Raw genomic sequence first — 12,725 nt, 5'->3', positions numbered from 1 at the left:
GGAGGTTGGTTGAGGGACCCAGTACAGTCACAACCTGAAGACTTCAGCATGGGCATCTGTCTGTGTTTCTAACTACATGATCTGATAAAGACTACTAACCGCAGATTCCTTAATTTAGAATTGGCCCCAGGCGTGAGACTGGACCCGGAAAATGTTCTTGTCCCAGCATCTTTGCGCGCGGCACCACGCGACTCCGCCCACCGTCTTCCACGGGTGTGACGTCAGCGAGGTCACATAAGCCCCACCCTGGCGCGCTGACGTCAGTTTCTTTCTTTTCCGCGTGCAATGCGGATCCGGATCATGTTCCTGGCCTGTCTTCAGACCTTCTTTTCACGCTTTGCGTTTCTTTTGGGAACAGTGTGCGAATGCCTTCGAGCTTCAAGACGTGCTCGTCTTGAGCGCGCCTGATGTCGGCGATGAACCCTCACCCCATTTGTATGTGGTGCTTGGGGGAGCACCATGACTCCACGGACTGCGAGGCTTGTCAGCAGATGAAGCCGAAGTCTCAGCGGGAGCGCAGGATGAAACTCCTCTCAGCCCGAGGGGTTCCCTCCTTCCATGGCGCCTCTGCCTCGCCGCAAACCCCCGTGGAGCTCCCTGTGGTGTCACAGGAGGTGGGCGGGACACAGGGCTCGTTCTCGAGTCCCCCTCGGTCCTCTGGACAGGCGGCGGCCTTCTCCGAGGCTGAGCTGACGCCACTCAGGCGCCCGCGGCTGCTGGCCCTGGTGGCGCCGCAGGGGCTGGCTAGGGGCCGGGACGTGTCCCCGGGCCACCCTCGTGTCTCCACGCAGGCGGCTGCCTCGTCGGAAGTAGAGTCGGTACCTTTTCGGCACCGTTCTTTGGCGGCCCCGGCTCCAACCCCACCCCGTTCTCCCTCTGCGCGAGTTGTGGCAGAGGTCGTCTCGGCGTCCCCTTCGGCGCCGGTCGACGTTGAGCTGACGCCAGTGGCGAACTCCACGGCGTCTGGTCGTTGATTCGTCTTCGGAGGCCCCCTCTTCTCAAGAGGTTCGGCAACTGTTTGTCTCTTCTTTCCCTGGAGACGGGACGCCGCGTCTTCCAAGGAGGTCTCTTCGCCTTCCCCACGCCCACAGTCTTCCCCGGAGGAGCCTCAGGTTCCCCACTCGTCAGTCAACCTTCCCCCATTCCGGGCTAGGCCTTTTCTTCCTCCGGTTGGGCCGGGAGACGGCCGGCTTAGCTTACAGCCATCGCACACGGAGGATTTGCTCTCCCCACTGTGTTGCTTCGCTGCAACACCACAAAGCAGCGCACCAGACCAAGCCAGGCGCAAGCCGAAGACAGAGGCCAGGAAGGGCCAGGACACACACCTTAAGGGGAGGTGCTCTGCTCTTTCCCTGCTATAGCTTCGCTGCTTTGGCCGTCTGGTACTTTAGTGCCGCCTGGTGCTGTTGCCTTGGCTTGCACAGTTGTTCCTCAAAGTGGTGCTCTGTTCTTTCCCTGCTATGGCTTCGCTGCTATAGCTTTCTGGTACCTTGGTGCCAACTGGTGCTGTTCCTCACCCTTTGTTTCTTTCTGTTTTGTTTCTCTGCTTTTTCGCACACTGTTCCCATGCTCTCCTCAGTTTCGTTGTGATGGCTCCGCGTTGTGGCGCGGAAAAGTTCTCCGAAGCAAACTGATGTCAGCGCGCCGGAGTGGGGCTTATGTGACCTCGCTGACGTCATGCCCGCGGAAGACTCCGGGCGGAGTCTCGTGCTGCCGCCACCCGGCGTGCAGAGATGCTGGGACAAGAAAATGTTCTGGGTCCAGTCTGACGCCTGGGGATAATTCTACGTTAAGGAATCTGCGGCTAGAATCGTCTCTACCTGATACATCGTTACCGGAGGCAAGTAACTTGTACGTCTAGAAAACCAGCATCTGGGTCCCCAACTATATTTTCATGTTCCGAAGCCATGTTACAGGATGGATAGATACGTAGGTATGGGAGGGATAAAATGCCTGGGTGTCCCTCCTTCAATGATAGTTGCATATTACAGTAGAAAAGGCCAGAAATTTAAAAGTCAATAAACCCCATCAATTATCCACTAAGAAGTTACGAGACCAAATACATACACTCTTAAACAGACTAGGAAGCAGAGTTCATCATTTGCCATTAAGAAAGAAATTTGGAATCTATAATTTGGAGCAACAGGATAAGAATGCTCTTGTAATGCACTAGATAAACTGCTAATTCCATCCATGTCACTCTTTGGTGTACACACTGATACAACCATTGTAAAAATCTACCATACCACATCCATTCCTGCACAGTTCATGCTAAATTTAAAAAAACTTTAAAAAGACTGCACTATTTAAAATCCAAGTTCCCTGATGCTCCTGTGTCAAGCGAAGTGCCGAGATACACCTTCAGGTGTAATGTGTTCCCTATAGCAAGTTCATTTAACATAACATAACATAACATAACATTGTCTGTGAATGGGTATACAGACTACACTACTCCAACAAACATGATACTCTAAAGAGAGGTATTCTGGGTTGTTGTACAGTTGGAAAAAGTCCTACTCAAAAAGCCTCTCATCATATTCAATTACTTGATGAAGATGACCCTAAAAATGTGCCATGTTATAGGATGAAATTTCTTTTGCTCAACATGTACAAACTTTTGATTTTTGCCTTTTGAGGCACTTGAAAGGGGTTTTTCTAGGGTCCAGGATACCAAACACATTAAGCTGAGAAGGGATTTTAGTTTGAATGCAGGTGATTTATGAAGCATGCATTTGGCTGACTGTATCCGAGATTAGAACCCTTAGAGGCAAGTGGATAGCCGCTCAGAGATTCTCCACCCACTTGTTCACTCAAGATGGGTCTCGAGTTTGATCTTTGTCACACCCAGTCGATTCTGAATGTAGCCTGGGACAAATCGTGATGAGTTAAGTTTAAGATGGTCAGGAAACGCTTTCTTGTTCCATGTTCCCACTAATATCATTATATCTGTAATAACTTTTAATTGTATATACATGTTTATATCCTTGAAAATTAAAGTAAAAATATATGAACAATGGTCTGGGTTCCCTCTCTTAATGGCGAGGGCACTGATCAAGTAGTCGCATCCCTGTTATCTTATTATGCAACTGACTAAGCACTTGTAGGTGCATATTTTTGCTTTTCTACATCAGCCTTCCAACTGAAGTTGCTGCATAACAGGGTAGATCTCTCTCTACCTATGCTAGAGAACCTCACACTCGAAGCTGCATGACCAGACTTTGTGGCTAGGAGTGCTCTTCTATGGCTTTAGATGAGCTGAATTTGTCCTTATCATAGTGTGGAAATGAGCCTTTTTAGGGGCTCACCGGTGCAGGGGTTCACCGTTATCTGTCCACTGGTTCTTTAAACCAACAAAATAGAGATTGGCACGGAAGCTGGAATATCAAATAACAAGTTTATTAATCTCTCATGAGTGGGACTACATCAATACAGCACCTTCAGGCACTGTAGAAGGTAGTCCAAGGAATACAGAAACCAAGGGTCTTATATACCCTGTTTACAGCTGAGTAAGCATGGAGACTCAAAGGGGAGGTACAGGCATACACAGGAATAGCTATTGACTAACCTGGACAGATAGAAATCACTTGGTCAGCACAGTGGGAGGGGAGACAGAACTGCTTACATCAGTTGGAACATCCTGACAGTTATACTCTAAGACAGGTGCATTCTAGCAGCTACAGGCCTTTCTGAGCATACACAGTGCTCTGGCTCAGTACTGAAGGAGTTAACTACAGTTGATGACTCAAGCAGAATAGAAAGGCAAGCAACAGTGAAGACGGAAGAATCACATGGCTAACGCATGGCTAGCAAAAATGGATGCCACAACCAAAATGGCTTCAGCTCATGCTAACAAATTATCTGCGATTTCCACAATAGCAAACAAAAAGGCTGCTTTCTCACTCTTTTTTGCACATCAAAGCTGAACTTTGTTGCTTAACCTAAATGCACTAACTCCTTCTTCTGGCATATATTAAAAGTTCCTCAATAGAGACGGAATCTTTATAGATGTAAGCCAACAGGTGGCACTTATTATGGTACAAAAGCCATTTGTGCCTTGAATTGAAACAGTAATCAGATTAAGAGTGGGAAAGGTGATCTAATCGTGAGCGGGGCATGTGCAGTAGCATGTGAAAGTGTTTTGACAGCTGAAAACTTGTATATTTGTGAAAAATTTACAAACGTACATACTTGGGCAAATCCAATTGGGAACAAACTCCTGTGTGATTATTCTGAAGCAATGTGTTTTGAATTTGTAATTATAGTGCAAATAATCGGACATGTCTCTTTCAGTCATTTGGCGTGTGACGAAGAGCGGGTAGATGAAGCCAAGCTGTTGGTGCAACAAGGCGCAAGCATCTACATTGAAAATAAGGAAGATAAGACTCCCCTGCAGGTTGCAAAGGCTGGCTTTGGTGCTGTTCTACGGAGGCTGGCGGAAGGCTAGATGTTCTCGTTCTCAACTGTGTTTCGTAAACCGATGCTTATATTTTTCTGACATTAGTATCTCTGTTGGCATGACCTAGTTGAGGTCCTCGATGATAAATTGATTTACTTAGCACTTTTATAACCGTCATTAAATTTCTGGTACATGAAAGTGTTTTACAGTATTGAACGTGGACAAAACACACTTTGGGTGAAGCAAGCTTTTCCCCGATAAAGCAGTACTTGGGTTTAATAGAAAAGAAATGGACTATAATGAACACCTTCATGGCGGAAAAGTTGAACATATGTAACTGCAAGTTGTGAAATGTCACTGGATTGTAATCTGTATGTTCGAAGAAAGCACAATATCTAGTTTTATTAAAAAGTGAAAAAACAATTAAGTGCATGCCCCTTTTTTCTTCGTTTTGAATAATGTAAAAATTTGCATTTTTTGCAATAACTGATTGAGATTGTGTGTAACAAGTAATTCTATAGTGCAATAAAAAAAGTACATTTTTTTCCATCACTAGTTTTTGCAGAAATTATCTCTTCAAAGATTAATTTTTGGAAACATAACTACTAAACATAACTATTCTTCTTATTATTTTTTTAACTATCTGGTGATATCTAGGAGCAAAAGAAATAAACACAGCAAGCTGGTTCAGAGCCCCAGGAAGAGGGCTTTATCACGCCACACCTGAGACTCAGGCGGGCCTTCTGTAGTATAGAAAAACAACTTCAGAGGTACAGCTGTGTCCAGTAACAAGAGGCCAGTATCTGATAGAGAGAATGCGATTCTTATTTAGAGAAAAGTAAAAATAAATGTTAAAATATGATTCACATGAAAAGTGAGACGTTGCTTGCACCTTAACAGACTGAAATGAACCTCCTTAATTTTATTTGCAGCATTATGTATATATAGGCCTGAAGAAGATCTTGGTAAACATTTGATGTCCCAATAGAGATCGAAACACATTGGCTTGCCCAAGAGAGTGTTTCAGTGCCTTACTAGGACATGATTGAACTCTTTCTGTTTATGTACACCATATGGCACCAGGGCAGGAGACTTAGCCTGAATGTATATACAAAATATATTAGGTTACCCTTTTACCCACTAAAAAAAGATGTGCTGGTAATAATTGAATTTGTGAGAAATATAGCTTTCTGTCTGTGGACATATGACAATGTTTTTTGTTGCTTTTGTAATTTATAATTATTTCTTTTGGAAAATTTGTTGTTGGAATTTGAATAATTGTTATTGAAATGTGAATTTATAGCTTGGGTACCCAGATGGAAATCATGGTTGTTTATATAACATGCTGACATAAGTCCAAATATTTTGTTTTTCTGTGGAATTTAAAAAAAACTGGTTCAATTGTTTCTTTTAAAAGCTGAATTCATTGTTCTTGAAGTGATGAAGTGGGGACATGATGAAAAAAGTGTGCATGTCTTTTTAGGTCACAGCTCCAGACCGCTCATATGCTGTCTAGATTTGTTGTGTCTGCTTTGTAGGCTTCTGCCTCCCCTCGGGCTTCTCATTTGCTGGCTCCATCGTCGCTCTTTTATTCTTGACCCCTATTTGTCCTTGGCAGCCGAGCAGCCTGCTGGTTTTCATGTTCCTTCAGCTGTTGCTTCTCCTCCCATGAGAGCTCAAAGTAGGGCTTCCAGCGACACTTCTTCAAAGGACGTCACCGATGCTTCTTTTTCGGCTACTTTTCGTCGCTATGAAGTACAGTAGGCATGCTGCCATTACATCCACCACTAGAAGGGGGCACCCCTCACCATTGCATGCCCCGTTATTAGACAGGGCTGCAAGATCACTATGCCTCTCATCATCACTACGCAGCTTTAGTTGCTTCTCCAGTCCCACGCCCACCTGCTGCATGCCCAAACCCTGCCATGTTGAGATTGGCTCAGAATGCTCTGCCTGCAAACCAACCCCTCTAGTGCAGTCTCGCTCTTGCACTTTGATCTCTATGAATGTTCTCGTCTACCTGCTACACTCTATGGCATTCTCGCTGCTGTTCCTTCGAGTCTTCTCTGTGGCAGTTTTCTTCCTGTGCTATGCAAACAAATGATGGACGCAATGCTGGATAATGGGGGCTGATACCCTAAAACCGGTCCCAGGATGCTTGTTTCTAGTCCAGGGAGAACCAGGCCTGGCAGTTTGGGCTGAACTGTTCCCATAGGGAGCACGGTCAAGACTGATTTGCATATGGCTGGGTTTAAACTGGAATGGCATGGTGTGCAAAAAACGATGGATTTAAGCCCAGATCTCTGTACTGGGGTGAATGTTTGACATTGTTCAGCATTCTGTCCATCAGTTGTTCTTTTTGCAGTTCTCTTCTTGTGTCATTTCTCCTATATGGCAGTTTGCATCAGGACTCTCTTCTCTATAGCAGTCCTGCACTTGCTCTTCACTGCAGCACCACCCACCGTCCACCTCCATTCGAGATGCATGCACATTATCTCCCCCACCTGAATTCACAGGGGGGAAAGGGCCACATGAGGTGGTACCAATGCCAGTGTTTATGGGCGTGATTACACAAGCGAGTAATGGTGCATCAGCTGCGGGCACTTGGGTGCCGCATCTGCCTGGAGAACATGTACGATCCGGCCATGCAATGCTGCAACACGTCAACATTGGCAAATCTAATAGATCCTGCATTGCTGAGACCTATTTGTTTTGTCAATGCCCGTTTGAAATAGTTTCTAATCTATGGTGAATGAGGGTTTTTGCTGCTTGTATCACTTCAGAGTGCCGTCTTATGCCAGGTGCAAAAAGAACTATTGATGAACAGAATGCAGTACAAAGTCATACATTCACCCCAGTACAGAGATATGGGCTTACACCCATCGTTTTTTTGCTCACCATGCCATTCCAGTTTGGACCCAGCCATATGCAAATCAGTCTTGACCCTGCACCCAATGGGAACAGTCCAGCCCGAACTGCCAGGCCAGGTCCTCCCTGGACTGGAAACAAGCATCCTAGGACCGTTTTTTGGGTTTCACCCCTCATCAACCAGGATAGCTTGACTTCAGTGGCATAGAGAGCACGGGACCCACATCTGGGCATATCCGTCCCACTCGGGGTGACAAATGCAAAAAGAAAAATTGATGGACAGAATGCAGAACAATATCATACATTCAGCACATTACAGAGATCTGGGCCTAAATCCATAGTTTTTTTGCTCACTATGTCATTCCAGTTTGGACCCAGCCATATGCAAATCAGTCGTGGTCCTGCGCTCGATGGGAACAGTCCATCCCGAACTGCCAGGCCAGGTCTTCCCTGGATTGGAAACAAGCATCCTAGAACCGGTTTCGGGGTTTCACCCCTCATCAGCCAGGATGGCATAGTGAGCAAAAAAACAATGGATTTACGCCCAGATCTCTGTACTCGGGTGAATGTATGACCTTGTTCTGCATTCTGTCCATCAATTCTTATTTATGCATTTGTCACCCCGAGTGGGACGGGTATGCCCAGATGTGGGTCCCGTGCTCTCCATGCCAATGGAGTCAAGCTATCCTGGCTGATGAGGACTGAAAGCCCTGAACCGGTCCTATGATGCTTGTTTCTAGTCCAGGGAGGATCTGACCTGGCAGTTCGGGCTGGACTGTTCCCATTGGGCACAGGGTCAAGTCTGATTTGCATATGGCTGGGTCCAAACTGGAATGGCATGGTGAGCAAAAAAACTATGGATTTAGGCCCAGATCAATGTAATGGAGTAAATGTATGACATTGTTCTGCATTCTGTCCATCAATTGTTCTTTTTGTCTTATGCCAGGGCCACCACAAAGCTTAGAATATACTCAATATTTCCAAGCAGAATCTCTATATGCCAATTTTGTGGTAATGCTTAGGAGGTCCACGATATTGCAAACAAGGTGACAGCCAGATTTGTTTGACCTTAGCAGTGAGGTCCAGCTTGAGGCTGAAGCCGGTCTGGCATTGCTCATGTCTCTGTTTAGAATGGAAGTGGCCTAGTATTTCGGGCTAGAATGTTCCTGTTGGACAAAAGCCAAGGCCCATTTCCAAACAAGCAATGACAAAGCTAATAGGTATCAATTCACTTGTATTTTCATTTGTAAACCAGACCTATTGGCTTGCCAATGCTTGTTTATTCATAGTGGCAGAAAAAGTAGGTTTTGCTCATAACAGCAATCTAACCAGGGCTGAACTACCTGTGATCGCTCCACAGTCTTCCACACCTCTCTCACCAAAGTATCTTCCATCTTAACCTCCTCCACATATTGGGCTTCCAGTCCTGTATCACAATGGTGAGTGAGACCGCAAAGAGGAAACATCAGGACAGGGCTTGTACAAGAAAATAACAAGCATTTGCAAAGCAATCGGTCTCGCCTTTGGGAACCTATATGTATTTAGCTACGCAGCACATTAGCCTGGGTGCTGAACATCTACTGTTCTTTAAAATGGAGGGAGAGTAAGCAACAAACTGCGTGACATGCCAGATATGGGAACACACAGAGAAATATTGCCTTTCAGCAGGAAATGGTATAGTCCAAAGCTCGGTTTTTAATATAAAATTAGGGCCTTCGGTGGTCCTATCATTGAAAATACAAGATTTGAAAAAAATATTTTTATCTACGGGTGCTCGTGAAAGACCATTTCTATGGACTGGAATCTAGAGCATTCTAAAGTGATTCTGGTATTTTACTGACCTCTGTTGGTCGTTTTCTATCAAGACAAATAGAGGCAGTTGAACAGAAAAAAAGTCCTTAAGCGGAAGCAGACACGTTCAAGAGCTGATCTCCAGAGCCCATACAGTACATGCACATTCAAGTATATACTAAAGTATATACAAGAGGTCTCGATTGCTCGGCCTAAACACACAAAGGGGAAAGAAGGAGGATGAGAAAGACTTAAGTATCGTCACAAAGGGAGACAGCAAAAACCAGGAAGAGGAATAAACGAGCCAAGGGTGTCAGGTACTGGATTAAAGAGGCCTGGGGTGGTTTTAATTCTAGAGAGCCCTGGTATTCGGCCTGCTGACGTTTATTTAATAGGGCTTCCGAGCAGAGCTTTGGGCACCGGTACTCATTATTTGACAAATTAAGCACTGACGCATCTGAAAAATACTTTTCCTTCGACGATGCACACAGCACTCATCCCACTGTGGCGCAGTGCTTTCCTATTCACATTCCACTCGCAGGCTCCCGCACCCCGCGTGTGGAAGTGCTTCGGGCTCGTGCTCTGACCAACTTGCTACTTTAATGGACTGTAATGGCAGTGAAGTTCCTTGTGCGCTGCAGGGCTCGGGGTTTACTGGTCCGGTGTCCTGGTAGGAGAAACATCGAGCGGTTGAAACACAAGGCAGGAAACACGGAAATTACCCGAGAGCATAGCTGCCAAGGTTTTAGATTGCTATGTGTGACATTGTCATAATTTCTGTGTAATTAGGAGTGCCATTAGAACCACTATGAGTGACACTTTTCTCGCCAGCAAAATCAACCAATAAAAGATGAGGAAAACCTAAATATCAGAAATTTGACCCATTTGAGCAACGAGAAACTAAGATCTTAAAACTGCTGCAAATTCATGAGGTGGCTGAGTCATAATTACAACGAAATTATCAAAATATCATACATAGCAGTATGAAACCTTGGCAGATATGAAAGAGGGCGTGCATCACTTCACATGACATAGCATTGAAGACCATGCCCATACTTCTGTTCTTGACACCGAGTCTTGTTTACTTAAATATTTCATAAAAGTGATAGGAAGTATGTGTTTTATTGTATTGCTATTTTATTGCTTCTCTTGTACAATGCTGATCATATAATAAACTTGTGAATTTTGCTTGGCATAATGTATTGACTAATAAGAATAAAAAGGCAGAAGCAATGCCAATTAGACAAAAAGAAAAGAAAAGGAGCATGGTAAAACAAGGAGAATAAAACAAATCACTTTTACCAGATGGTGTTTGGTGTTCAAGACGAGGCCATGCAAAAAATTAATGTGGTGGGAAAAGGTTTTTCACTTGGAGTGGGGTGAACTAAGTCGGAAAAGCTGTCACTGCAGGGGCCACCTTCTTCATAAGCGAATGCTGTAAGCAGGAAAGTAAGACTTGTGAAGTAACTACTAATATTAGCCTCAGATGTCACCACTAGGAGGAAAAAAAAAGCGGACAGCTAGAAAGCAGGTCACATGGCTCCGCTAAGAATTAACACTAAAAGGAGCAAGGACTTGCATTTATACTGCAGAACCACCTAACAGGGTGTGAGAGGCCCTAACACAGAGCCCAGCTGCCTCGGAGCCTATAGCGTACATTAATTAGAGTCAGCGGACTCCGGCTGGCGCAGTTAGCAGTATCATGACAGCATGGTGCTGGGCAAGCCTCAGGAGAGGCTTGGAGATGCACACAGCGGTCACATCAGGCTGTATTATTTCTAAATGTAATACCAGTGAAGTGAGCAGTCCAGGGGTCTGGCGCACCACAGCTACACAATTCACTTACTTGAACGAGTCAAAAAACTAAGAGAGGGGGAGGAGCCAAGATGGCGACCGGGACGGCAGCGTAGAATCCCGGCTCCGTGAACCTCCGCATCCCGCACGGATATCCTGCACGAGATCCTCAACCTGTGCTACGCGGTCGTGTTTCTGAAGGAGAGTGGCACCCGACTGTGTGACTCTGAGGTTTCTGGCTGCGGTATCGCCGGAGAAATGTGCATTTGAACTTTGCGGCCTGTGCGGCCCTGGAGCCGGGACCTCGAGTGGACGCCGTGGCCGGGTGGCAGTTCAACAACAGCGGCCTGTTGTGACTGGGTGGAGTCGGTCCACCGGAGCGGTTCCAAACTCGGCCTACACTTCGTCGTGGTCGTTTCTACTGTCCAGCGTAGCGGACCGAGTGCATGCCCGGGGGTGCAATTCTCAGATCCTCCGGTGACTGCCCCTGCCTTTGATGGTGAGCTGCCCGGCCGCCGCCCGTATCCTGCCCTGATCCTTGCGGGCCGCCCCCGGATTTTTACGGGAGCTGGTCCGTGGTGGGGACGACTGTTGCCCGTGACCACGCAACGGATAACTTTTCGCCTGCCCCCGGAACACGGTCACCAGCGACGTGGACATCGAGACGTTTGTCCCAGGGTCCCGGCCCCGGTGAGGGTCGGGCATACTTGGCGGCCATCTTGTTGCGATGAAGCCTACCATCCTGTCCGCTGGGTCGCAGCGGGCTTGTGAGAGTGTGACTTTTGGGAGTGTGGCGGCGCGATCGCAGAGAGCTGTGCTGGGGTACGGCGACCTCCTCGAGGCCCTTGGTGCTCTTCACTCCTCCTTGGTTCATGGTGTCGGGGTCTTGGGGAGTAAGCTCGACGGTGTGGCGTCAGCGTTGGGGCAGTGGCGGCCCGCCTGTCCGCACGTACAGAGGGACTACCCACACTGCGCACAGGAGGACACTGTGGCGGCCACCCCTGAGGTTAGTGCACAGCTGGACACTCCGGCCAGTATGCTACAGTGTGTTCGTCCAGCTGAGGGCCTGATCTGTCCCGGAGGCATTGGACCTGAGTGGGATGTGGTGGCCTCGTCCCGTACATGGCCTCCTGCGACCCAGGGACAACTCCAGCAACAACTGTCTGCTTTGGCTGCTTCTGCCTTCCTGGACCTTGAGTGCAGTGCAGATCCTGGGGCAGCACTGGGAAGCCTGTTTCTCCACGCTGCGGACTGTGTTGATGCTCATAGACTTCCACCCCACCTGTGTGCGTCGCTTCTCGGTCGTTTTTGGACACTCCTCTACCTTGGAACATCGGATATGGTGCTGGGTCGAGGGGTAGGCATGGGCAGAATTACAAAGAGTGGTCAGGGATAAGGCTGATCCTTCAGGGGTGGTCATCTAGTGGACGGGCGGGCTCAGGGGTTGCGTGCTCTCCTGGCATAGCTATTAGCATAATAGGTGCATAATGCTCCCCATCTTTCTTTGAGAAGATCGATTTTGTGCTGTTTATTGTTCACTTTGGGGGAAACTTACCGTGCGGGAGGGAGAAGCCGGGGGTATGTTTTGAAGGCCCTCCTCCAGTTTATTAATACTTTCTCTACCCCCCCGTCTGGTGGGGTTCTTTTCCTACTTCTTTTTCCCTATTCTTCTATATTTCGGGTCTGGTTCCAGGGCGACAGGCACACTGCTGGGGGGGGGGGCCGTACTCATCTGCAGAGGTGCAGGGTGGGGGTTGGGGGAGGGGATTCTTTAGTCTCTCATCTCTTTTTCCATGGCCTCTTTTTTCTTCTCTGATTCTTCTTGTTTTTTCTTTTCTGGGATCAGCGTGATACACCTCCTTTGCTATGACTCGTT

General features: G+C 47.1%; 1 protein-coding gene across 2 annotated transcripts in view; it reads left to right on the top strand.

Annotated features, from left to right (window-relative positions):
• Positions 1–4,819, top strand: part of LOC146829476 (uncharacterized) — a 151,830-nt gene extending 147,011 nt beyond the window's left edge. For both annotated transcript variants that reach the window (XM_085608157.1, XM_085608158.1), the window contains exon 5: positions 4,291–4,819. In XM_085608157.1, coding sequence (XP_085464283.1) covers positions 4,291–4,444 — 154 coding nt within the window. In that variant the 3' untranslated portion in view covers positions 4,445–4,819. The remainder of the gene's footprint in view (positions 1–4,290) is intronic.
• The last annotated feature ends 7,906 nt before the right edge of the window (positions 4,820–12,725 follow it).

The sequence above is a fragment of the Triturus cristatus genome, chromosome 5_2 (genome assembly GCF_964204655.1).
Source record: "Triturus cristatus chromosome 5_2, aTriCri1.1, whole genome shotgun sequence".
Lineage (NCBI taxonomy): Eukaryota > Metazoa > Chordata > Amphibia > Caudata > Salamandridae > Triturus > Triturus cristatus.
Note: the sequence above shows the minus strand (reverse complement) of the source record. Positions and strands in the feature narration are given on the sequence as shown.